Below are 27,473 nucleotides of genomic sequence, written 5' to 3' on the forward strand. Positions count from 1 at the left end.
GGTTTTAAAGAAAATCCTGTTTATTTTTTTTTTTTAATTTGATGAATGAGTTTAAAATTCATGGCCTTAATGCAGACCCCTCGGAAGAGACATGAAGACTAGAAACCAGGAAGGCATGGCAAGGTCAGCTGCTACAGGTCCTCTTACATTATGGCATTTCTGGTCAGGAACATTTCATTAGCCAGTCCTCAAGAACTCCAGAGGCAGAGCATATCAGCTGGAATAGGAGCACAGAATATCTAAGAGTTGGAGAACAACTTCAAGAACCACCTCTCTCTTGGACTATTCCCTTCTAGTTACTTTTTTGTCACCATGCTCAGACCAAGTTCCTGCAAGTAGTCCTACAACTCTCTGCTGATACTAAGAATTGTGAATGAGAAAAAAGTTTTCGTATTTGAACTTCACAACATTTAGTCCAGAAAGTAGAAACGTTAGCTGAAGAGACCTAATCAGTTTATCTCAGACAATCCCATCAGTAACAGACAAGGCATTGTGCCACGATTCTGACGAGGAAGGTCAGTGGAATACTCCAACCTTTGTCCATAAAGTTGTTGAATGACAAAAAATGTTGAACACAACAGGAAGAACCCATCAAGGAACTCCACTAAGTTCCTTGCCTCAAAATGATGTGCAATTGAAAATACACCCAAATGGGGACAGATGATCTCTGCTTGGATGACATGAAATGCATGAAGGAATCAAAATCCAGTTGCAAGAATCTTTACAGAGCAGGTGTCAGGTAAGACCAGATGCTAGGTTCCACCATTTTTCATGAACAATCTGGTGAGGTCAGGTCTGTGGTGCATCAAGCAGAGCCATGAACCTCAGAAGAAAGGGAGTTAATCACCTTACCCACCAAGAGAAACAGACCAGTAGGTGGTGGTGGCAGTGATGAAGACATGCAGTTCAGGATGAGAGTCTCTGCTTGCTTGATGAAGTTCTCCAGCTCATTGAAAGAATGGAAAGAATTAGCAGTGAGGCGCTGGTGATTGATGATTCTCCTAAATTTCAATGTCATGCCATGTGGTTGAACAGAGGGGCAAAGGAGCTGGTTTTTTTCTAACCCAAACAAAAGGACCAGAAGATGGGGGAGTGGTGCTAAGGAGAGGAGCTCACCAGTGAGAGGTAGAGACCTCTTCTTACCTTTGAGTTGGAGGCACGTCCCAAACCAGTAGGTCCGACACCAAAGGCAGGGGCAGCCTGCCACTGCTGAATGTCCTGCAATCCGCCTAAGCACTGTGGGCTGGCCCTTCTTCCCAGCTCTAGGAGTCAAAGCCTTGCAATGGAAACTGATCTTCAGAGAATGGTGGAACCCTAAATTCTGAACACAGACACTTTTTGCGTTGGTCAGTGACAGACAATGAGCACCCCCTGAAGCCAGGCGTTGTCTTAGACTTAAGATGTGGGCTCAGGCAATTTGTGACATTACTACTAAAACTTAAAAGAAAACGCGATTTTGAGAACAAAGCATTCTCTGATCTTACATGGTCTGCAGAAACAAAAGCAGCAAGGACAAATATGATGCTTAAGTAGGAACAGTCTGAAAGTACATGCACTGTTGTGTATAGGTGCACTTTGCCTTCAGTATACTTTACTGCAGGGTCTGCTGATGTGCAAGAGGGTGCCATGAGAGCTTCAGGGCACCAGGAACCAGTTCGAAGACAGGTCAAGAAAAGAAGCACCTTTAAGAAACAGATTTTTTAGTTTGGGCCCTGTTGTCCTTAGAAGGTACTACTAAGGACTATAGTTCCTGGCTATCGATCTGAAAATGGAGTTAAGTACTCCCCTGCCCACAAGCCAGTGGCACTCCAGCTAATTTACACGTTACATGCTCAAAAGAGTGATCATTTATTAAAATCTGAGGTTCAAAACAGTGCACATGGAATGCCCTTAACAGCTGTTCTCCATCCAGATGCAGTGAGAATTTTACTTCCAAACCAAAAGAAAACAAAGCAGATGCTCTGGGGTTAGATCATGTTGTCCCCAGCAAGCTGAGATGGATGCCAACAAGCTGGAGCAAACTGGAGCAAATACAGAATAAAGCAAGTGAAGCTTGACATGGTAATATACACAAGAGGACTGGCTTACGGGTCATCCATGAAGTCGTAGATCTCCCTCATAGCCACACCTCCCACATTAACAAAAAAGACAAGTCGTAACAGGACCAAGTAGTGTTCTGGTGGCATCCAAAGGACAAACTTCAAGTAAAATGTGTTCAGCTCTGCCAATAAAAACTGAGAAAAAGGACATTTTAATTACATTCAGAAGACTTCACTGAATGAAGCCTGGAATCTCCCTGCACCCATGCATGACCACCCCTACCCCCACCCAATTATTCACTGACTCCACAATGTCCTGTGTTATCACTAAACCCACCATCATCGGCTGCAATAATGACCAAGAACACGCGGTGGGTTGTTTTATTTTTAGTTTTTGACATCCCCCCCAGTTGCTGAGTGCGTTGGAAGAGGTTGAAAAAAACATGTACATGTTTGTGCATAGCACAGGACACAAAAGAAACCTGGCCAAGCATTGCAAGTTTATCAGGAGTTTGAAGTACCTTCAGAACTACTAATAGCAAATCCTAAAAGCAAAAAGCTTCTCCTTTCAAGTATTTAAAAATCTCACCAAGGGAACCCAAAATGACAAGATGCAGTAGCAATGAATCCCGGTTGGTGTTTTCACTTGCCTTTTTTTGCCCCCCTCCCTTTTTTTTTTTTTTTTTTTTTAAACAGTTGTGCAAACACCACTGCCAAAGCCAACTTAGGAGCACTGGTTACACATTTATAGCAAATGTTCTCAAGTGAGCTGCCCTAACAAAGCGATTAAGTGAGCAAGTAGACACAGGTTTCTCATTTCAGAAGAAATCATATTAAAAGGCATTAAGTGTTGCTTAATACAGAAGTATATGCCAATACGTGAAGCTGTTTATAAACTGGAAATCAGCAGCAGCTATGTTTTGCTACAAGAAACATTATTATACCAAAAACTAGTATAAACTCAGTGGAACCTCTCAGCTGCAGAATCTACTCCTGCACCTAAAAATGATTTCTTCAGAGTGCAAAAAAAAAAATGGAGTATGCACCCAGTAACCATTAAAGCAAACACAAATGTTATTTATACAGGCACATTCACGTTAATTCTCCCATCAGCTATGGAAACCTCAGCAAGTCTGTTATGCTATGCTAACTGGGCAAATGTTTTATGTAGCAGAAATAGGTGATTTGAAGTTCTTTTCAACTGGGTTTGCAAACTGCCTGATGCATCCCTGCTGCCACTGCTTTATGTTGCTTGCTTTGTTGCAGACAGCATATTGCTCCTGCAGCACACTCAATCTGCAACGTGATGTTAACATAAAGTGAGACAGAGGTGGTGGCTTATGAGCTGTGTGCCACTCAGCAAGCTGGGATAAGGAACTTCACCCCAAAATAAGCCACCACTGAACTTCATATTACATATATTTCAGGATGATTAAATATGCTGTGCTAGCAACTGTTACAAAATACACAGACCAGTTATATCCTGTACCATGACCAGTTATATCCTGTACCATAGCAGAAGCCAGTTAACGCCCATTGTCTTTGGAATCACTAAAAGTACCACAAAGGGCTTTTTGTTATTAAGTTAAACTTGACAGTTACTGAATTGAAATAAACTCAAGTTGCTCAAAACTGAGCCGACTGACATCCCATGGACACCACAAAGCCCAAAGTCTCCTAACTGAGAAGAGGCAGGAGTGAGGAAAAAGCATTTAAAAATGCCAAATTTTTCCTCCACGTGCTACACCTGTGACTGTGAAATGGAAGGTATGAACTCAAGATGATGCTTTCCCACAATGTAGCCACTCAGATGGCTAAATCAAGGAGGCAAACTTCCAATGTATTACAACTGCTGGAGAAACATATTTTATTTTGTCTAAATGGGGTGAGTTTAACTGCACTGGTCAAGCTGGATACCATTAGCAGTGAAACGTCAGAAAAAATAGGAGAGCAGAATTATTTAAGTCTGTATAAAAGCATTATCCAAGGCAAAACTGCAGGCATCAGGAGCCATACTGCCCAGAGCTAACATTCGGCAGCCTGAGATTTTGACCACAGCCCTCTCCAGTTGGAATGTGTTAGCTGCTTGAGGCAGAGAGAAACAAGCCCCTTTTATCCAAGACCGATGTCTTTGGTAGCAACAGTTACTCACTGAATTGTGTAGATCACAGTTTAAATCATTCACATTGCCAATCAGTGATGTTCAGCAAGAAAAAAAGTGTTTATGTAATGAATCTGTAAGGCTGTATCAGAGACATGGAAATCTTTTCTGCAGGATTCGGGAGCAATCTCTTCTGGCCTCAACTAAAGAAACCACCAGGCCAGTGTTTCAGCCTAAGTTACCTTCTGCATAGTCAAGTGTTACAAAACATCAAATCAGATGATAGAGAAAAGACAAGACAGAGATGTTTCCTTACTACAAAGATAATGCCACAAACTGCTAGCCATCTGCGTAAGCTGGATGCTGGCTTCCACTCAAATTTAACCCAGCTATACGGGGTGAACTGGAAGACAATTCTCTTCATTTTGCCTCTGAAAGGAAAACAGAGCGCATTGTTATAAGAAAGGGCAGATAAGAGACATCCATCTACATTTCTATTTCAGACATCAATCCATGTATGTGAAATGCCTCCATTTACTGCATTAAAAATCCTACTTAATGGGATTTAACATTTCAAGTTAGCTTTCTTTTAAAGAGAAGCCCCTTATTGGAATATCATTTTAACTTTTAATAGATCACACCCATTGTGAGCAGTTCCTCGGTTCTGCTTTGCTAAGCAAGGAAACACTACAGACAAGAATAATTCCCTACTGGTAGAACACTACAAGGGATTTATTCAATTAAAAGTTTCAGCATCCCGATTACTATGAAGTTTTGATTACTGGGGAACACATTATTTGTGAACAGATCTTTGCTGTGAATGAAAGCCTGATCCTGGACTTGGGTTTCCTGAATCTCCAGTTACAATTTCATTACACAACCTAATTTCCACAAGACACCCTCAGTTCCTAGACATCAGGCAGTGCTCATGACAGACAGGTATGTTTTCTAACAATTTTGTGTGCAAGTTAAATAAAATGATCATATACAAGCTTCCATGCTGTGTAAAGTTATTAGATAACTGAATCATTTAAACACACATGGATTCTTTAGATCACATTAACAGGATAATCCATCAGCAAGCAAGGTCTTAAAGCAAGGTCCCAAACTTTGTGCGGTGCTACTGCTTGCAGAGTTAACTTTCTACGCCAACTTACTTGTATGTAGGAATGTTCCAAAGTCCTTGCCATTTGTATGTTTTCAAAGAAAGCCAAGAGAGAGTCTTCATCCCACAGTAAATTCCTAATCCGTTACATAAGATCACATCCATTATCCACTGAAAGGAGAAAAAACAGTGATGCTGGTGAAGAAACCATAAAGCTTGTAAAAAAGGAAAATACTATAAATACATTTACGTGCAGACACAGTCACAAGGACTGGACATCCCCAGAAGAGTGGTGTATGAACCATCAGGAAAGAGAATCTGAACTGCCCAGGTCTGCTACAGCCAACAGCTGTAAAATACTTGTGCTTTAACTCCTCTGTTGCTGTATTCCTTCTGCTACAGAATAGATCTCTTCCTATTTACTATTCATCTCTGCTCTGTTAAGCGGTAACTTGAAACACAGCAAAGTAAGTCTGAATGTGTTCCTAACATGCTGTCTAGACTTCAGACTGCCTCCTAAAGAAATGACTTATCTCCAGGATGTGAAATTAAACTTGTGATTTCTCCTCATGCTCTGCCTTACTCTCCCATTCTGGAGACAGAGCTCTCGAGCTGAGAAAAAAACTGGCTGTCCTCTTCATTTGAAGAAGGAGAGCGCAGTGTTCATTTCATTAGAAGTTTATTGAAGGCAAAATGCCTTTGCTTGATGTCTTTATGCAAACTGCATTTATTTTCATAAACAGAACCACATAGCAAATCATCACAAGCTTGGGAAAGAACCTGGACTGTACAAGCTGAAATAATGTAAGAACCAGAGCTGTGTGCCCTGAATGTAGACAGTTTTGATTGCTCCTGTAGCCAATTTACATTTCACAGGAATAGGAAAAATATATAATAGAAAATAAAGTACGACACTTTAAGCTACAGAGCTTACTTTTTCCATAGAGAAACTAGATAATAGCAGTTAGCCCCTCTGGCTTTAAAAAACACACACAAGCAGTGTTTTAGGACAAGAATGGTTATACACTACAAAGTATAAAAACCATAAAGCTTTTCAGTAAGGCCAAACTTTTCTCTTTCCAAGCAGCTTTTTATATACCATATCAGGACTTCTAAACACAGCAATATTGACTCTCTTCAGAAAACAGTAAAGATAGGTCTACGCTGAAGGAAGAGCTGGACATAAATTGCACTGAGCCTGTTTTCTTAACAGACAAGAAAAATTGCCACGTGAAACTCTACACACAAAGTTTTGCCTCTCTCTTAATTTTGGACTCTGTGGTTTGTTGCATCATCAAATATTTCAAAACGCTCAGCTAAAGCCTTAGTCTCTCTCTGGTGTGGAATGAATCACAACAAGTATTTAACCACACAAAATAAAAGTTACCATTCCACAGAGAAGTCTGAAAATCTTCAAAGTTATACAAACTGTGACAAACATATAACAAGCTCAATATGGAGACATGCCAAAGCTCCTGAGCTGCAGTGGCCATACATACATTTGTGGTCGTGCACATCATGTAATTTAGTTTTCACAATTTCCTGCGCCCTCCCTTTAAAATATATACCTCAGTTTAGACACAAGTATAATGATTTATGCAGTACGTACGTGATCCCACCAACATTCACTGAAGTTTGGAAGCTGGTGCTCCAGACTGTACTCCAGAAATTCAAACATCACACTGATGATCATACACATCCACCAGTCTCGAATCATCAGTGTCTGCAACAAGGGAGAGAAATCTTTCAAATATCAACAACAGCAGTTGTACAACATACTAAAGTCATTACAAAAATAAATATTTGCACACTGTACTGAGCAGTACCAGACACCACTTACACAGATGTCCTTCAGAAATCTAAAAGAAGAACTCCAGAAATACCGTAAAGACGCTGCTTAGATTTACAGTTTTGCTACGGTGTACGGACAAATTATGTTATTTTCTAATTTCAAAACTCATCACTTAGGGAATATGAGGATTTAGATATGGATTATCAAGCATTAGTCTGAAAAGATGATCTAAATGACTCCAGAGTAAACGAGGCCCCCAGTAATTTCTGATGAATGAGGTACATTCGTTTCCAGTATTGTTGTTCTGGTGCTTCACGAGGTAACTTAAGAATCTGGTACTCAAAACAGGGGGAACAGGAAAACAACAACACACACACACCACATGCTCCTTGCTGTTTATGAAGACAACACACCCAACTTCCAGCTTTTTATAGAAAAATATGTTAACTGACAAATAAGAATTATAGCTGCCAGCTTCCTTCTGGCTTAGCAGCAGAGAAATGAACACCTCGTGGGGCATGCTGAGCTCTCTAGATCAGCCTGCAGGCTGACAAGTTGACATATCATCTCAAGCATTTCTGCAGAAACGTTCTCCCAAGTCATTTTAATCAAAACTAGCTTTCTTCCAGACCAAGACAGATAATAGCTTGAATGAGCAGACAGGCAGCTTGAATTATATCCCAGACAAGTTCTTCAGGAATGTGTTACTACTCCCTTATGTCTTTTAATCATGTTCTGCCTATTTAGGCATTTGTTCTCAGAATGACATTATTGGTACAAATACAGATTGTAATTGAAACGTTATTTTGATATTTAAGCTTTTAATGGAATTCTCTCAGACGAAAGAGATCCAAGTTTCTCCATATTTACAATTTTGTATACTAACAGAACAAGCCATAGACACATTGATCTGAAGTCAAAGTCTCCCTGTGCCTACCATTCTCATCTTTTGGTTATGGGAGAAAAACAAACAAACAAAAAGAGCAATACATCTGCACTTCTGAAGATGAAAAACAACACAGCAGTTATAACTTATTTTTAAAGTAGACTGAGCTTTTTTCAGCTTATTATTTCTGGTGGTCTCGTAGATTGGAACAAAAGCTAACAAAAACAGACAAAAAAAGAGGAGGTCTGCACTTGCACAATTGTGTTTTTTTTTAAAGTAATATTTAGACCAAAGTGTTCAGTAAAAGATGGGCTGAATGTGTTCTGCCAGAGACAAGCACAAACAAGCACAAACTTAATTTCTTTGACAGTTGGTTACTTTATAGTAAATGTCAACAAGAACTAAAACAGCACCTACCCACTTAAAATTGAAATTCCTGATTTGGAAGCCACTGGGAAAAGCCTGTCTTGGAATAATCCTAGCGTATCACCATGCATCTATTTTGGATAACAATAAACTTTTGCTGCCTTTTCTGAATATGGTCTTCTTCCCCACACTCTACATTCAAAGGTCATTCAAAGATTTATCTTGCTACAAAAGTAAAGGATTTTACTTTCATTGATCTCACCTCAGAATGAATTATAGCGAAGGAAGGAGCTTGTCAATGTAATGTTACTTTGGAAAGAAATGAGATGACTGAACAGGAAAAAAAGCCTTTCATGTTTTACAAACACAGTCTAGTTCACAGATGACTGCCTAATATAATTGATCATTAAGACTGGCATCACTGAAACAGAAGCAGCCAAGCTATGAAAGAAGAATAGTACTGCAAGAGAAATGTAACAGAAGGCTCATTCTTACTTTCAGGTACCAGCCAAAAAAGTGAGCAGGAACAAATCCATCCAGCTTGTCCTACAAACCAAGAAGAGAGTGTAGGTCACTTTGTACTATAAACAATTACTCAACTTTGAAGCTTACATTTTTCCAGGAAAAGATGCAGCAATAAACTTCAGTTGTTCCACATTCTAGACGCATTTTAAGAGATTCTTTGTTCTCAAGTACAGTGAACATACAAGAAACCTTTAAAGCAAAGTCAGGAAGCTTCAAGGGCAGAAACTGGGATCAGGTTTACTGATAAAGTAGAAACTACCTTCTTAATGCAAAATGTCATGTTCTTTGCCTTCCAAGGGGAAGGAACGATGCATTCAAACCAGACATAATACAGAAAATGCATTTCTTCACCATACCCCAATCTTGTATCTAGGAAAGCTTCTTACATCTTACCATTCCTGACAACAAAAAGCATGGGCAAAGAGTGGCTCTCCTCCACCTACTGCCAGTGGAACACTAGGAGAGGAAAGCTATTATTGCTCTCAGTTATTATGCTTCCTGTTGCACTGAAGACTTATATGGTAGACCCAAAGAATTTAGTGCTCTGCAGTTGTGGAGTTGAAAGCAATCACAATTCCACTGCCCTTGATTTTCGAGTTCTCTGGTAGCCAGCAAGAAACAATAACCTGCCGGTTTGTGGTATACAGAAAAGTCCAACTTAGGGGTTGCCTACAACATGCAACTTTTGAACTTTGTGCCTCAAAGTGACTGGGATTAGAAGATTCCTTAGGCACACTAATAAATCCAGACTCTTAGGGGAAACAGGTTTTCATCAGTAATCTGAGAAACAAGGATTGTTCAAGTTTACCCCCTTTCTTGGGCAGTGTAATTAAGATACAAAGAAGCACATCTCCATCTGCCAGGGAAGTGCAAGGAAGAGAAACAGAGAAGCTTGAATCAGTCATGACCTGCTTTCTGATTCAGCGCTCAGAAAGACTGAGGACTGCACTTCCAAGTTTTTAATTAAGCAACCGTTACCAAAAAAAAAAAAAAAGTCAGACCCACTAGCAAATAACTTTGTTTCTTACCCAGATGTTGTGAAACGGATCCGTTTCATTGCCAGGATCATAAATAAGGCAGTTGCCACCGTAGTCTCTTTCTGGCAAAGGAACACCTAAATTTGGATCGATGTACTTCATAAATTGTCTCCCATCTTGTACAGTCTGCAAAAGGAACACAAAACCCAGGTTTTCCTCTTAGTAAGTGCTAATGGACAGAAAAATACAAGGATAACTTATATCAACAGCCTATCTTCAAATGGGTGTTTTTTAACACGTTGCAAAACAACTTTTAAAATACATCTAGACCTCGGAGCATCACATAGCACACACACCTGAGTTTCCAGACCTCTAATGCCTAGTACTGCAGACAGAAATGACTAAAATATGAACTTAAGATTTCTTAAATATATAAAAAAAACAACAGATCTTTAACTCAAGTTTCCTAAGCTACTCCTCTATGCCCCCCCTCCCCTAAAAGCTTAGTACTTGAACTGATACACAATTCATCCTTCTTCTTTCTGATCCTTTTGCCCTTCCTCTCTTCATGAGGGTAAACAAAAAGCAGTCAGCAAACAAGGAAAGGTTCATTTAACGTCTGCATCTCCTACACTAGTGGCCTCCTGGTTTCCTAGGATGGGAAAGATACAGCTGCTGGAAACGCAGCTCCAACAAAATACAGCACATACAAGCATCAGTAGATGGAGCATGCAGATCACATGCTCTGGTAGCAGGATTTGTCTTGCATGTGTGCTCAGCTCAGTTCAGCTACAGAAAATTGAGACCTGCACCAAGTTTCATGGCTGAAAAGAATTAGCACTGCCTGTTGAATAAACAGCCATTTTCAATAGCGTCCCACTAGCAGCTCAGGTAATAAACCCTGAAGCAAACTGCAAGGAGAAGAATTACCCAACTATTTGTTATAGAAGGTGACCACGACCTGAACTAATTTACTGGTCACTCACACAAACATTTACTGAATGGGCATTTCCCAATGAAATCGATCGCTGCTGTGGTCAATGTTTTACAGCAGAATCATCAATGACAGACAGGCGAATGAGCTAGCAGATATTAAAAAACTGAGCAACACCAAGATTAGTTAGTAACAATAATGAAGTTATAGAATGAAACCAATAAAGTCAGATTAACTGTAAGACAAGTTTCAACTATGAGCGAACTTGTATTTACTTTTCAAGTAGTTTAGTCACTGACTGACTCTGCAGAATTTTAACCTTACTTAAACCTGCGCAGAAGTCATAATGTATTTTTAGTAAGGAGCTGGGCACCAGCTAGTGAGTGTCCTTAACAACTACAAGGCTGGTAACGCAACATACTGCCAGAGGAAAGCAAAGCAGTTCTAGGCTTTCCTTTGAGAATTCAGAACTCCAACAGTGCTATCAAATAAAAATGAAACACATTATTCAGTTTGGTTGCAGCTAGTCATGAGTATCATTTACAAGGATGCCTGGAAAAAATAGAGGGTGACATGAAACAAACAGTAAGAGCATAAGAATAAATTGGAACTGAATAAATATTCCTCAGTGGTGAGGAATAACAACAAAAAAGGCAAGACAGACCTGTTCATGCTTGTGAAAGGGTCAGAACTCCACTCCCTCCAAGCAGGACAGGCAGCCTGAAAGAAACCCTAATGAGACATTAGGGCCCTGCATAAGGGTTTACACTGAACCCCCAAGTTATGACAACAGGACAGAAAAAACATCTTGTTCTTTACTGACCTACTGCGGACACATTCCAGCTGCCCACTGACACAACAAGCCAGCCAAAAACCAAACCATACCAAAAAACCCACACCAGACTTTTTCACTCTTAAAAAGAACTTGGCATCGACTTTTGAGAAGACTCCAGGAAGATCAAGAAGAACAAGAAATGCTGAAGCCAAAGGAAATATTTGATTAACCGGAAAGGGTCTGATCAATATCAAGAACTTGTTTGCAAAGCACATGTCCTACTCCAACACGAAGGCAGCTGACAGGTTGTGACCCTTCTGAATTCTAGTCCCACTTCTTAAAGCTCTTTGGCCTCTAGAGGCAAAACATTGTATTTTAAAATATGTTCCTCATCATCTTCTTATCTAAAATGATCAGTTTAATGTTACTTGATGAGTACACAATGGTACTCCGCAACCCTATTAAGATGCAGAGCACCAAATGCTACTGGGATGTTGGGACATCAGCAGGAAGGTACTGGTTGAAAAAGATCCACTGGCAACTCCAAAGCTTAACACCAAAATGCAGCCAAGGTCTGACAGAGCAGAATGTTTAACTCCCATTGTCCAGTATCTCTACATTTGCTGTGGCTTCAAGTTATACTGCTGCCTGAGGAGATGACTACAACTGGATTGTGTAACTGAGGAGAGGATAAGTCTCCTTTAAAATGTAGAGCTTTTTTTTTTTGTTTTGTTTTTTAAAAAAAGTATTTCAAGATATTAAACAAGATGAATTCACTCCACAATCTGTAGGGTCTAAGAAACTAACTGCTATGCAACTTCATCAGTGCAATCAAATCCAGAAAAGCAGAGACTAGATGTCAGAAGCACTAACTCCTGGTCATTTGATGTAACCAAGAATACTGACTTTTTTATTAACTCATTTAAGATCACTTCACTGTGGTGTCTAACCTGGGCTGAGATTAACTGGAGATCAGGAGAGACAACAGGGTGAAATATTTTGAGAATATAATTAAGTTTTCTTCAACCTAGAAGTCTCATTAAATAAAGCAATGAACACAAGAATGAAGTAGAGCACCTTCTGCAATCAGTGAGGATCCCCAAAAAAAACAACACAAATGATTTTACACCCATGTTAGACATCTAGCTACTAAACAGCAGTTTAAGGTACTTACCTGGAACAGTATAAAGATGAGGAAGAGTTCATACACAACACTGACACACAGCCAGAACCTCCAGTAAGCTACAGAAACAGACAAACAGGATGTCAGCAAAAGCTTCAAGAATTGTTGTCAATTATGCATCTGTTGCAACTTAACATTTCAAGAAGAGATGCTCTCACCAAGATATTATAATAACTCAAAGTATTTGCTGTCCTTCCTGAAGGGTAAAGCCAGAAAGGCTCGTTCAACTACTAGAAAGGCTGCTATGCAAATATGCCAGGATTACTCTGGCAATGACCAGGATCAACAAAAACGCTTCAACCTGATGAACTAAATATTTAAGAAGTAGAAGGAATATTTGCCACTTACAATGCTTCTAGCTTTCCTTGGAATGGAGCTGTATCCATCCTGAACTGATCTTATTTCTTCCTCCACAACGTCACATAACCTGATCTGCCCAGCTTTGGTTTTCCTAGCATTATCGTGGCTAAGCAGCTTGGCCAACTTCTACCTATTTATTGCTAAAACGGACAAAAGTAACAACAGCAGGGGGGACACCTCTGCTTTTGTTTGTAAGCCCACCTTCTTCTCTGAAGATAAGTTTTTTTCCTTGACAGGCAGGAAGCATTTCAAAAATACCAAAAGATGTTCTCACTTTTACTGGGAAGTCAATACAAAAAGAAGTATGAAAGGCTCAGCAGGTGCTAGATGCAAGACTGATGAAATCATCTGATGCTCTCCATAATGAGAAACGTCAGGCAGAACTCATCTGTTTCAGAACCTGCTGTCATTTTTTACCCTCACAAGATGTGTGATTCCAGCTCTTCTCAGACTGAAGCAACACCTGAAGCTAAAGGGTACATAAATTAAAGTGTTTGTGCACTTTCTGCTCTGTCATTGTCACCTCTGTTCTGCTGTAAGACTCACTCCCCACGTAATAGGCTCTCTGACTGTCTTGGATACCAGCTTTGTGGTCCATGGGCTGCATTCATGCCCTTAATTCATCCTACTCCAACCACAAGTCTGCTTTGGCCTCCATTCCGTACAGTCATTTCTGGGCTCTTTTGTTAACTCCTACAAGGGAGGAAGCAGGTTAATGCAGAACCAGCATGTGTGCAGACAGAGCACTCCAGCATTTTTTCCTAATCACATACAAAAATTTATCCAAGGTAGTTCAGCAAAACTTGACTCATTCTAAGTGGATATTTAAATCTCACAGTAACATCACGTACTAATCACTTAGGAATGATTTTAATAGACTTTCCTTCAGGTGTTTCCTGTTTACACTTACAAAACCAAGCTCTCCTTCCATGGCTACATAGAGGTGATGGTTACAACTGGACTGGGGCAAAGAGGAATCAAAACAGTCATTGGTAAGGTTGAGCAGAGACAGCAAGCAATTCCACCTCCACGTTCATGGTTCACCATGAAATAAATAAAATTAAAAAAAAACAAACAAGCACCTTCAGGCACAATTTGGGCATTTCTCTCTATTAACTCCAAGGGAACTTAGATATGTTAATGCTTCATAGTCAGGACCACGACATAAATAATGCAAGAACTCAACATCAAGTATAGGCTTGCAAATTTGTTTATCAGCTCAGAACCTCAAATCATCTAGCTGTGGTGTGGCAGGACTTTTTATAGGCTTGTTTGCCCCGAAACAAAAATAAATGTCATCGTTGCCCTGTTGAATCATAAGTAGCAAAAAAAAATTAAAAAATGTATATATACATTTTAAAAAGAAGCCTCTTATCTGACAGCCTGCTAAAGACACAATCATTAAAATAGATTGAAATGTGAGAAGGCGTGACCTTTTTTCAGCAAAACTGCTGAATTTAAATTAATCAAAATGGCTTACTTTATACTTCCAGAGGAAAAAAGGAAAAAAAAAAAAAAAAGAAAAGAAAAGAAAAAAGCAGGCATGGATAGCAGAAAGTTTAGGACTCTGCAACAGATTTCACTGGAAATCCTGAATTTTTAAGATTTTTACTTGAAATTCACAAACATAATTGTACTTATTTAATTACGCAATAACATGAAGCCTTTTCCTAGGAGTCAGTTAAAAAAACAACAATACAAAACCAACTCTAGCATATGCTATGAGGTTTTATGACTTTTTTTGTCCCTTGGTCACCTTAAGAGAAGCAAAAGCAGAGTTCAGCCTGCCTTCTCTGAAAGGCAACAACTAGTGCCTCCTGCCAGCTGTCTTCACCTGGACATTGCAGAAATGGTTAATTAATACTTCTGTCCCTCCTTCCAGATTTCATAAACTTGAAAATCCATTGGCAAATTTCACTTGGAAGGACTGACTGAGAGTGTGCACCCTCTTGTCTTTCCTAGAATGCTGCTTAGGGAAAACAAACAAAAACGTCCACTGGTCAAAGATGTATTCGGGAGATACAAACTTCTCCCCACACTAGCACCACTGTAATGAAAAATACTTCTGGTTTTGCAAGCAAATCTGCAGGATATCTCACGGAGGGGAAAAAAAACACCACCATATTTATATTTAAAATGTGTTTTGTGTTTGATAACATTTTCTACCCCTTCCCATGACTGCAAACCTTGAAGAGTAAACCCCGTGTTCACACCATAAGTAAGAATTAAGTTTTCATTTACATTTCTACAAAAATTATTTCCTTTATACATCACCTTCAGACTACCACCCTTGGCAATGCTGCTTTTTTCTGACCTACGAAGCCTTGTATGACAGATTTTATTCTCCTCGCAGCCATAAATGTGGCAGACTAACTCTGAAACCGATGTTCAGATAGCAGAAAAATCTAAACCTGCAGCTGAGCTTTTCTTCTCCTATGTACATAGAGTTCTGGCAACAGGTGAACTGCAGCTGCTGAATACACTCAGCAATGCTCAATAAAGCAAAATAATTAATAAAAGATTAAGATCTGGTTGCAATTTAGTGTGCTTTCTCCCCAGCAGACATAAGCACCCAGGAGGTTTTGAAGACTACTTTCTATCTGTACAAGCACAGCAGAAACAAGATGTTTTCAAAGCGGTACGAAAACATTGTGTTCTCTCTCTTCCTGGACCAGCCTCAGCTATAAAGTTATTTTTGGCATACCCCTATTATTTGTTTTCCTTAAATGCACTGTCACCGTGAACCTCCCTCAAATTAGGATTATCTGCCTGATTAAACAGGTCTCAACTAATCATTTACATACCTGAGGGTTTAGTGATTACTATGCTCAAACACTGAACTGCTGTCATCCTTGGGAGACTTGAGAATATTTAACAGGAGCGCTGCCTGGCCGAGTGCACAACCGGCCACTTACCCCTAGTTACCATCACAGGTTTGAGTTTAACCTATGCAACCTGAAAGGCTGAGTTTAAAAATAATAATAATTAAAAAAAAGGTATGTGCCTGAACAAGGCACTTATCTTAGAGCTGTTAAGTGGGTGGAAGCACTTCATAAGCGCTAATCAGAAGTTGCACAGGACACGAAGAGGGAGAAGTGTCTGCTCTGGGCTGCCACATGCCTGCTCAAATTACTTAGCACAAGGTTTTCCATAGCGAGCTCGGGTTCAGAAGCACCACCTCGTGACCTGAGAGCAGCAATGTGATGGAGTGACCGAGGGAACAGCAGAGGGAACGCAAGCCTTCAGAGCAGTCCTAGCTCGGTGTGCACGGTATTTCATTGCTAAATGTAAGGCTTCAAAATATTAAGTGGCTAAGTTAGGATATAAAAGTAGGAGTTAAAAGCTCAGCTTGTCCAATCCCCTAGATACAGGGTAATTTATTTCACCCAGTCAGTGGAACTACAGCTATCCCAACAGTCCAATGAATTTATGTACAGACAGTAGTGAGCAGCCAGATTCCTGAATTGGTAAAGGAGCTGTCAGAAAAGGGCAGATCACAAACTATTCTCTAACAGAAGGATTTCTTCACTGCAAAATTACAAGGCAACCAGCTGCTGCACCTGGTTTTACCAGCAGCCTGCTCTGCCAGTGCTTTCTCACCTGCAACGGGTACAGAAGAGACCCAGTTTTTGCCTGCTCATTTTTCTAGCTACTTCAGCCTACGGCTTAGGTAGGAATATCATGGTTAACTCTCCAAACTGCTTATGCCATCAGGAACAATGCATTACATCAAACAACTGTAGACAAGAGCTGGGAATATTAAAACTGTTTTCTTGGGGCAGTAATAACCATCTCAGAAAGTTGCATTAAAATTACAACATGGGCACGTTGTCTTAAAGACGATAAAACATCACTGGACCCTTGCAACATTACATCATTTGTATGCTCAAGGCTCCATAAGGGGAATTGACATCAAGAAAATCTTTTAGCTGCAAATACTAAGAAGTCGGCATACTGATGACCTATATCCATGACCCATATCCATATCATTTTAGCATGAAATGCATTACGCTCTCCGCATTTAGGTGTTCACCCACCAATAAATGGACCTGCAGGCAGAGATTTCACCCCTGCGAAATATTGTTCCTTAGGGATAAGGACATATTCATCTTTTGCTAGATGGCTTGGAAGTGGTTTGCGTTTTGTTGAGCATGCTAGAGGCACTACAAACCAAACGGAGGCTTTGAAGCTAATGGTTTACAGGAACAAAATGGAAAATTGGATAAAAAGCAGGGAAAGAGTGTTAAGAACATCAGTCTTCCCTAAATAACCATACATATTTCTTTGTGTAATAGCCCTACATTTCTGAATTATGCTAAAACAATTGGTATGGGTCCACGTGGCAAATTATTACCTAGAGAAAATGGGGCAGAAAAAATCAGTAGAAGAATGGTAAAGCTGAATGGGCAATCAACTAGAACTGACATAGCCAGTAACGCTGAAAGGGGAAAAAAGTCAGTCTGGAAGGCTAAGCGTAGAAGTGGCTAAGTCTGGAAATCTTAAACGCTCACATAGTGGCTAAGATCAATTTTGTTAATAACCTTAGTGGAAAGTAGATTAACACCACAAAACACACAAACAGCAGCAGTAGGGAAGGCAGCGACAGCAGGGAGAAAAACCAGATGACCTCAGAGGAGATGACCTCAAAAAAAACAGAGTAACAGAAGAACTCAGAGTACAATTTCACACTTAGGAACCAGTAAATTTTCATACACGATGTTAGCTCATCAGCTTAGTAACTGAAGGATTAGTGTCACCTGTCAGACTCTGAGCTGCCACTGTAATACAGCTGTGAAAAAAGCACAAGTAGCATGAAGTCTGCCATCAGCGTGCTCCCAAAGAGATACTGTGAAGCTTTAATGCTGTCACGAAAAACATGAGCACTGCCAGGTCTGGATAGCCGTTTTCCAAGAGGAAAACCCAAAACACACACAGAGGGCTACTAAAATGTTATGGGGTAAACAAGCTTATGTTGAGGGGGAAACTAAAGGCAAGACTTGTTTGCTTTAGCAAAACCAATGGTGAGATGGCATGAACTGTGTATATATAAATCAGGTGGATAAACACCGAGTAAGAAGAGCTATTTAAACAGAAAAGCAACACAGGCACAAAACCCAAACCAAAATATAAAACACCTCCGAGCTGACCGTAAATAGGTACAGACATACTGAGTAGTAGGCCTCCAAAATCACCCAGCTACCATAACCTCTAGCCTCTTCTCATACACAGCTCAGAGATTTGGTGTAACAGGTCTGATGGGGCTGTATGTGATCGTAGTGACCTGAATCTGACCCACAGGCTTTCTTCTGTCCTATAAATGGAAGCTGCGCACACCAGCAGCCTGTACTCCCAGTTCCTTTGAGATGAGATCTTTCTCTTGGAACAGCACCGTGAAGCTAAGGTCAGACTCAGCTGCCTGAGGGACACTTCCCAGTACACCCTCCACAGCCCTCCGTAATGGGAGAGCTGACACGGCGTCTCGGGGGCTGCAGCACCAAGCCTCTGCTTCCTGCAAGATTACTGTTCTCATTTAAACTGGCACCCAGGTGTCTGGCTGCGAGCATGGACGTATCTGCTGATCTGGTGAACTGGTATAGCCCTTGAAAACCACTCTTCAGAAGATCACCTCATCTAACAAGCTACAAGAAAGGTGAATTAATACCAAATTTTATCTATCTATAAAATTACTAAACCCAGTAAATAAAGTGACTGAATATATGAAAAATTTGCTTGTCAGAAGATAATCATCCTCATTCCCCCAAGTGCCATCTACCACCTGTGTATGTTACCGTCTCAGAAACCCCAGAACAGTCCACACTAGCAGTTTGCTGTACACATCTACGACCTTTGGACATTCCCCATCCCACTTGCCCTACTTTGTTCTAGGGAATAAAAATGACTGCTTTCCCAGACAAAACCACTGGATGTTCCCAAACTGAAAGCTATGACAGGAAAGCAGCCAAATATCACTTAAAGGGAGTAATTTCTCTTACATAAGGTACAAGAATTAATTGCAACTTTAATTAAAAAGACCTCAAAACACACCAACTTCTTATCAAAACCTTAAGTTTACAGAGATGTGCTGTGTGCATTGCTCTAGAACAACTTCTGCTTTTATCAGTGTTTTTAAACTGTCTGCCATTTCTCATATGAAATAAGATTCCTAAACTGAAAAGTTAATTTTTTGGCATAAGAAATATTTCACGGACATTATGTAAGCCTATATAAATTCCCTTAGCTCTTTCTCAGTGATTCACAACGTCTAAACATAGGCAAAGAGATCAAACATGTTAAAATTCTTCACTCGATATAGCAGTACAAAGAAGAGGTTTTATGTTATGGTCTCAAACACTCTCAAGACTTACAGTCTTACACTGAAGGATCACTGTGCTGTTTGGAATACCTGGGTACTTGAGGAGGCTGGCAGGATGCTGGGAGGCTATATAAGAACTATGCAGCATTAGTGTGCCTATATTATTAGTTAAATTATGACTTACCTTCTCAGCAAGTAACACAAGTACTTACATTCATCATAAAATGCATTTTTTCAGAAATATTTGCTTAATTTAAATGACTTAAGTTACCTGGATGAGGTCTTGAGAATGGTCCATCTTTAGCTTGTGTAACTCCAAAACATAGAAAAACCAAAATACTGGCAACAATGCCTCTGAAAGTAAAAAACAGAACAGACTATTTATATTGCTGCATCTTCCCAATGAAGTTGGAAATTGTATTCTTAGATGTCAAAAATATCTGGTCTTTATTTCTTAACCTCTAAATATGTCAGCCATTAAACAGATCCCTTTTGGAGAATAATGTTTCAGGGAAATAGTATAGAATGTTTTAGAAAGGACTTACAAAGACTGCCTACAGGTAACAGGTATAGGAAATAGGTACCAATTCCTACATTTTACTTGTGGTTTCACAAAAGACTGTCTCAAATCCCCATGCCCACCCTTCTAGCCTTCTCCCTTCCTCTCAACTAACTGCATGCTTCCGTTCCTCAGGCAGTCCAGGAGTCTGCTGGATGAGTTTTCAGTGAGATCAATAACAAAGCAAAAAAGAACAATTCCTTGATCCACACGAGTCTTAGGCTTTAAATGATCGTGACATGCACAGTCAAATGCTTCCCTATGTCTCTGACTTTCACCCATACTACATCAGCAAGACACTTAACTGGAGAAATTTCTTCCTGTTAAATTTTGAGGAGCATCTTCTCCTCACTCCAGTAAAATTTCAATGAAAGCTCATGAGGAACCACTGAAATGCCATTTCCTGGGTTGTCTCTACTCCAAAAACATTTTCTCCATCAACTGAAGACGAGGAGAAGCTTATAAAATTAAACCAGCACTGTTGCTATTCCAAGAGCAGGAACCATAATATAGAACCTACATAACACAATAGAAATGTTACTATATCAGAACATAAGACCAGGTATACCAAAGATCCACCTTATCCCAAAACCCCAAGCCGCAGTGCACAAGGTTTTCTCTCATCCTCAGCAACATAAGACCTAAGGGAGGACTGCCATGGCTCTGCCATCCTTCTCCTTCCAAGAGGCAGCAGAAGGAGAGGGATGAGACTGGTTCAGCTGAAAACTAACCTAGGAGCAGAACAATTTGTTTTAAGTTGGGTCAACTCACCCCTCACACAAGGAAGGAACACAGCAGCCCCCATTTGAGGCTGAACTGCTAGCTTAAACCATTGCAGATGCAAAGCTTTAAAAGCAGCCACATGGCTCCAAGAAGAGATTTGTATTTTTTGCATTCTGTAGCATGTAACAATGCACGCTGCTTTGCTCACTATCATCACGCTCAGTCATGAACCACCATGTCCAAGATTTTTAGGCCTTGTAGGGTATTTTTCCCAAAGCTAGAGACGACCTGAAGCTAAATCACCACATGATCTTAGTTATGTTTCTTTCTAAAATCCACCCTCAGCCAAACAGTAGATGCAGCAGCAGCACCGAAATAAGCTGTGCAATTTTTATTTTTTACTTGTTTTACTTCAAGTTCACCATGGGAAGTTTCAAAGAAAAATCACAAATCTGTGTAACAGCCATGCCAGCTCCATTACCTTTTTTTCCCTCAGTGACCAAATTCATATCAACATACTGCCTCCTTACGAAGCTTTCAAAGCCTAAGCAGCAGCTTCTCCTCCTGGCTCAGCACAGCTCCATGTAAGAATTTCTCTAGCATTTAAGAGGGGTACAGAGTTTGCCTCAAACTACATCCATGAAGGTAGCCTAGAGGGACAAAGTTTATAAATTCCCCTGAGCAGCAGATCAGGAAGGCACTAAATAGCAGTGCCTACAAAAATCATTTCAGTGCTTAACCAAAAAAGAAAGGGAAAACACAGCAACAGCTTCATTAGTACAAACAGGCTATTGTTTCTGTTGTTTTAAAAGAGTCAATTCAGAAACACAAGACAACGAAGCCTATGAGTTGCTGTGTACCACCCTCTGTTCCATGCGTTTAAGCAGACAGCTCCCGCTCTCTGTCCTGGCACGACTGGTACAGTCCCCTTACGGCTCTGACCAGATGAAGAAGTGGTAGACAGAAGCCTAGCCTCTCTCTTACCTTGCTTTCTTGGTAGGTGTTCATCAGCAGCTTGCAAACACACACACCCCCAGTCTCATTACCACGGCTGAGCAATGATCAGTTATGCCAGAAGCCAGCATAGACGGGCATCTTAGAAGAGAGACTGATTTACAGCTTGAAATTCAATATAAAGCCCTGATGCCTGCAGGAATTTTTAAAACCTGAATGCATTTACGTGTGTTTTTTTTCCCCTAAAGATCCCTTGCTCAGCACTCAAAGCATTAGTGGATTTCTTCCACAGCCATGGTACATGAAGGAGGCCGCTGAGGATTTATTTAGCTGTCCTCATCAGAGCTGGAGTGCGGTCCTGTCGGCTCCTGCTTAACGGGAGAGGAGAAGCTGCCAGCTGGGACAGGCTGTGTCAAGGCCGCTCTGAATGCTGGAAGAACTGTGTGAATAAAAAGCCTTATCGATCAGACAGGTTTTGCAACGCAATCTCTCTTTGTATCTATTGTAAAGAGAGCTGAGACTTTACTTAGCCAATCTGATCATGTATATTGCATGATCATATCAATGTCTTTGTGTATGATCCTAATGAACTTTGACTAGATTTATGTATAAAACATTCCTACGTAACTTACAGTACAAATAAAAAGATAAAATCCTCCTTTAACTGCTCTAACACATAGCAGGAAGGCAAATGGCACTCAAATACCAGCACACAAACAAATGCAAGTATGAATCCCAGCTCCAGATACCACACCCCATGATCTCACAGGCTCATGCTCCGCAGCGTATTTTGTGCCTCATTTCTCCCCGTGACTTACCACCTCTCACCCTGCCCTCACCTGCTGCTGCAAGTGCCTGGGTGAAGCACTTTTACAAGGGAGAAATATGGGAGCTTCGCACGACTTCCTGCTGCTTTACCCAGTCCAGGAAACAGCAACAGCAGACAGCACAGCAATTTGTGTACTTTGCTTCAATTTCATGGTTTGCTCGCAGCCCCTAATGCGGTTTGCAAGCAGTCTGGCATCTCTTAGCATGAGCTTGAAAACAAAAGAGATTTAAGTGTCTGCAAGCACGTAGTTAGACTTTGCACCTCCGGACAAAAACACTGCTCCACTGTCATTGTGCAGCAGTTGGAAATAAAAAAGTATGACAGCCAGAGCCACTGCTTGCTGGTAGTAAAATTGCCACTGTTCATTAAGCAGGCAAGTGCTCCTACGAGATATTTGCAAAGTGACAGTCTCACGCCGGGCCAAAATTTTTGATCAGAACACATAGCAGCTCTTTAAGGAGACTGAAAAAGTTCTCAGGGTAGGATGAAGTATTTTAAGCTATGAAGGTAAAACGAAACTGTGAGAACTGGGGATGTGGATATACCTGAGTATGTTGTGCCCATCTCGCCCCTGCCTCTCTTTATTCAAGTATGCCCCTGGAGAGCCACACAAAACTGGCCAGGAACAATACAACACAAATAAGTGCACGGAGGCTAAAGGAGGTTAAGAGCACTGTCAGGAACATGATTTGAGCTTGAACCCTTTGTGTTTAGCAGTGCTAGATTTGGCAAAGCGCTTGCCTCAAAGACCTTAGAAAAGAGATTTATGAGACCAAATAGGAGTTCACAGAAAACTGACACAATGCAACAGACACTCACTTCCATCCCTTAAATCAGGTCCAAGGCAACAGAAGCAAAGCTTTGGAAAGGCCCAATAGGGCTGATGTCATGTCTGCGCTGAATTTTAGCTTAGCATAAAGTAACGCTTTGACTGAGTTAACTGCAATCTCAGAATCCAGCATGTAGCTGGCATGGCTATGGTAACAGCATAAGGATGAAGCCTGATTGGAAACAGAGAGGTATCCTTCAAAAACAATATTTGAAAGACCTTATATAATTCTCAGATGCTTGTTTTCAAGTATTTTTACAGCTAGACATTGCAGGCAGTCCTCCACAAACAGAGATGTGAAAGTGATCAAAGAACATTCCCTACTCATTGCTTGGTCTGGGACTATTATGTTGATTTTTAACAACTGCAAACATTACTCTGCACTGAATTTGAAGAAAGCAACATCTATTTCATGAAAGAAAGGTTAATCTGATGATTAATCTTCTTTGGTTTTGTTTTTGTTAAAGCAGTAAGGGCTCTAATCTCAATAATAAGATATTCCACTGAGTCACCTTCTGTCTGTCTTATCCCCTAACCATGTGTCATCACTTCTCTTTCAGCTTTTCCACTTCTTTATTCTGAACTACCCTTCCAGAGGATGTCCCACCTCCATCCATTCGCTGAACTCGCACGTTGTTGTAACTGGGAGTAAAGTGGCATTTGTTCACACCAGAGCCTTGCAGAAATTTTCCCAGACCCAGACGGGCCACTCTGTTCCAGCTTGTTCCATTTCACCCCCACGCATAAAAATACAAACCCTCAGCTCTGCACACATGCGAGCGTGAACCAAATTAACTACAACTATTGTGTAACATAGAATAACAACTGTCTCAGGAAATACCCCAATTCCTGCATCTCCATGACAACAAATGCCATATCCATATTCACTATAGAAAATGGGAAAAAAAAAAAAAAAAGTAGGAAGAAATCCTTTCATAGCAAAGGGGAGAAACGAAGTGTTATATTTAAGAAGCCAGACAGGCAGGAAACAATGATTTTAGTGCTTATAACAAGGATGCTTTGCAATTTGTAAGCACTGCTTTAATTCTTAGAATATAGTCAGATTTTAAAAGACCACTTTACTTACCCTTTTTTGTTCCCAACTGTATTTCTTTTCTCTCTCTCTCTCTTTTTTTTTTTTTTTTTTTTTTTAAAGAAGAGAAATTCAGCTACACATAGTCAGTTTAAACTGCGGTTTAATCATCCTTAATTTCCAAGAGTCTCCCTTTGGGCTAGAAGTTCTCATGTTTATTTTTAATAACAAATGAGCACCTATTAAAATCTCAAGTATAATTTTATTAAAAAAGTACTTAAGTGAGAGAAATTTAGTCACAGTTCACATGTTCAGAAAGTTAGGTTATTTTAAGAAAAAAGCAAAATCCTTGCCAAAGGAACACAGTGCATACTTTGAGGCTTTAGAAGAGTTTTGGGATTTGTTTTAAATCATACACGAGGGGCAGCCACCAGGTATGACAGGGAGCAACACCGAACTGATTAGCAATTAAATTCAATGACCAGCACCAACAGAAATTAGAGAGTTATGTTTGCTTTTGTCACTTGCTAAGGGTTTGGGCATTTGGGCCATGCAAACAAGTTAATACAAAAGAGCATTTGAGGTATCTTATCCGTAAGATTAAAGCACGGAAGGCAACTTGTTCACACAGCTACCCTCCAGGAATACATGCCAGATAGAAACGCTTTCTCAAACATTTACCTCTTTGTATTGTAAGCTGTATCCTGCGGTGTTTCTTCAAGCAAGGTTACGTATCCCAGCGCACACGTGAGGATGAACAAGACTGTTAGGGTATGAGCTCTCCTAAAATCGAGAAGAGAGAAAACTGACATCAGAAAGCAGAAAAACCCCAGTTGCTGCCTTTGAGTGAGCCCTCAGTAAGGCTCACGTGTCGACAGCAGTCAATTCTACTGAAGGAAATTTTTTGCATTGTACTGCACAGGAAAAGGAATTTAGCATTTGCATGGAATTCAGCCACCAGGCTGTTGTGCACTAGCATGCAAGAGAAGCCTATCACCACAACAGGTCTTGCTCATTTTCCCTTGGTGTTTCAAGTTAAGGAAGGTTTGGGCTAACTTGTCCTATGGGAACAACGGTAGCTGGAACAAAAATAGCACCAACTGTGCTAATACCAACATTACTGAAGAAAAAAAAAAAAAAAAACACACAACAGATTTCTCTCCTGCTTAGTCAGGTACACACTTGGTGCTGCTGTACCACTGTCAATAAAGCAGCAATAAAAACAGCAGCTAATCAAACAGACTCAAGACAAAACCAAAGGGTGCTCAAGCCAGACAAAACTCCCATAAAAACAAAAAAATATATTACAAAACAGCATCTCTGGATGAGAACAGCTGCAACTGTACAAGTTCCGATGCTCCCTCTGGCTGCCGTATTTCTAGTGATGCTCACAGTTTCGTTTTATCTTAGCAGCGAACAGGAGGAGCAGAGATTCATGCCCGCAAAACCCCACGCAGCCATCTCTCTGCGAGGAGTTTCTGCTGGAATAACTAGACGAGCAAAGGTGCCCAGCAAAGGCAGGTGGCTGCTCTTTTGCACTGCTAAAGATGCGACCTGGCTGGTGTAACCTACTGGCAAAGGCAGATCCCGCTCATGCGCTGTTCACTTCCCCTTCCATAAAGGGCCACCCTCCCACCCAAATTTTATTAAGAAATTCATATGTGAAAGAAAGAAGAGCTAAGCATGGGCAGACCCAGCAGCTGAGAGAACTGCGTGGAGCTGGTCGACATGTATATTCACATACCTACTGAGTATAACACACATAATATTCTTACATAATGCATGCTGCTTTTTTTTTTTTTTGAAGTCAAAAATTCATTTCCTAATGAAAAGCCATTCCTTATTTTCAGTGGCAAACTTCTCTGACCTTTGCTCGCAAGCAGAAGCATGGGAAGCGAAGCCATTTAAGACCAAATCATAAAGACACAAGTTGTACAGTCCTCTAAAATAATGTCTTCTAGTACAAACCATTAAAACAATATCACGTAAAACATCAAGCTTAGAGAAGAGAGAAACAGTAAATGAGAAGTACTGTATCTGATGTATATATATGCACCTTCGGATGTTACATTTTCTTTTTGTAGTGTTACATTTCCATTTTGTATTAAAAAACACCAAAGTTAAACATATTTATATTGTACAGTGCATGAGAAACTGGAGATCACCACAGATTTCCAAGAACTCTGCTGACTTACCTTTAAACACCAAACCCAGTAACCAACCTACAAGTGCTCTAAAAAGTGAAGGCAAGCATTATTTTGAACCACAATCTGAAGTTCATCCTAGTCCAAAACACGGCCACTTCTCACAGCATCCTTTTAATCCCACTGGAAAACATGCAATACCTCATAAGCAGATGAAATCCTCTTCTGCCACTGTTAGAAAGGTGTTCAGTATTTAACTCTATCCCTCCTTGCGGTCCAGAGGACACAAATTAACCAGCTCCAGAAAAAAAAAAGAAGGATGTAGGAGTATTTTCAAAACTAGCAAGGCATCAAGATGTCAAAATAAACACGCAAAGGCTCCACAGCAGCACAGCCGATGCATTTTCCCGGCAAGTTGTCTCGCAGGATGCCACCTAACAGGTGATTCAGGCACCACAGATTAATATTCATTTACCAGCCATGTGACTCGGGGCCTATTTTGTAACCTCCACGAGTTTAAAAAACCAGACACAGCCTTCTCAAAGGCTACAGGACAGCGCGGGGCTGAAGGAAACGCCCCAGTTCATTCACACCGGAGCACGGTGTCAGTCACTGCACGTATACGTGCATGTAATTGACACAAAAACAACCTATATTTTGTTCACAACAGAGTTACTTTAATTGCAAGGCTGTGCATTATATTTTATGCCTGGTTTTATTGCGTATTTTTGAAAGGAGTATCTAAGAGGATATAAAAATCTCTAAACACTGTCTTCTGTCATCTCACCACATCCCAGTCTGAATACGAATATGAAGTTGGTTACTTTTCCAATGTGCAGTGTCACAAAAATTGAAAAAAAAATATAAAAATCAGCTGTGAGCACGTCCTCATTTAGATAAATGCACCTAGAAACTCGTCAAGTAGAAAAACAAAGATCTAGTTTCATTCAGCCCTGCGGGGAGTCTGTAGCCAAGCAAATGGTCAGTGGCTGAGAGCTCCATGTCCCCCTGCCTTTGGTTTATTTTGGTCTACCACCAACTTGAAT

The 27,473-nt window shown here is 40.4% G+C and overlaps 1 protein-coding gene across 1 annotated transcript in view; it reads right to left on the bottom strand.

Moving 5' to 3' along the window:
* The window catches only part of PTDSS2 (phosphatidylserine synthase 2), a 39,672-nt gene that overhangs the window by 5,753 nt on the left and 6,446 nt on the right, over positions 1-27,473 (bottom strand). The window contains exons 2-10 of the mRNA XM_032188222.1: positions 24,965-25,066; positions 19,628-19,710; positions 12,675-12,742; positions 9,843-9,977; positions 8,785-8,835; positions 6,855-6,968; positions 5,298-5,416; positions 4,457-4,571; positions 2,089-2,234 (exon numbers count right to left, since the gene is read on the bottom strand). Coding sequence (XP_032044113.1) covers positions 2,089-2,234; positions 4,457-4,571; positions 5,298-5,416; positions 6,855-6,968; positions 8,785-8,835; positions 9,843-9,977; positions 12,675-12,742; positions 19,628-19,710; positions 24,965-25,066 — 933 coding nt within the window. The remainder of the gene's footprint in view (positions 1-2,088; positions 2,235-4,456; positions 4,572-5,297; positions 5,417-6,854; positions 6,969-8,784; positions 8,836-9,842; positions 9,978-12,674; positions 12,743-19,627; positions 19,711-24,964; positions 25,067-27,473) is intronic.

This window comes from Aythya fuligula, chromosome 5 (assembly GCF_009819795.1).
Source record: "Aythya fuligula isolate bAytFul2 chromosome 5, bAytFul2.pri, whole genome shotgun sequence".
Classification (NCBI taxonomy): domain Eukaryota; kingdom Metazoa; phylum Chordata; class Aves; order Anseriformes; family Anatidae; genus Aythya; species Aythya fuligula.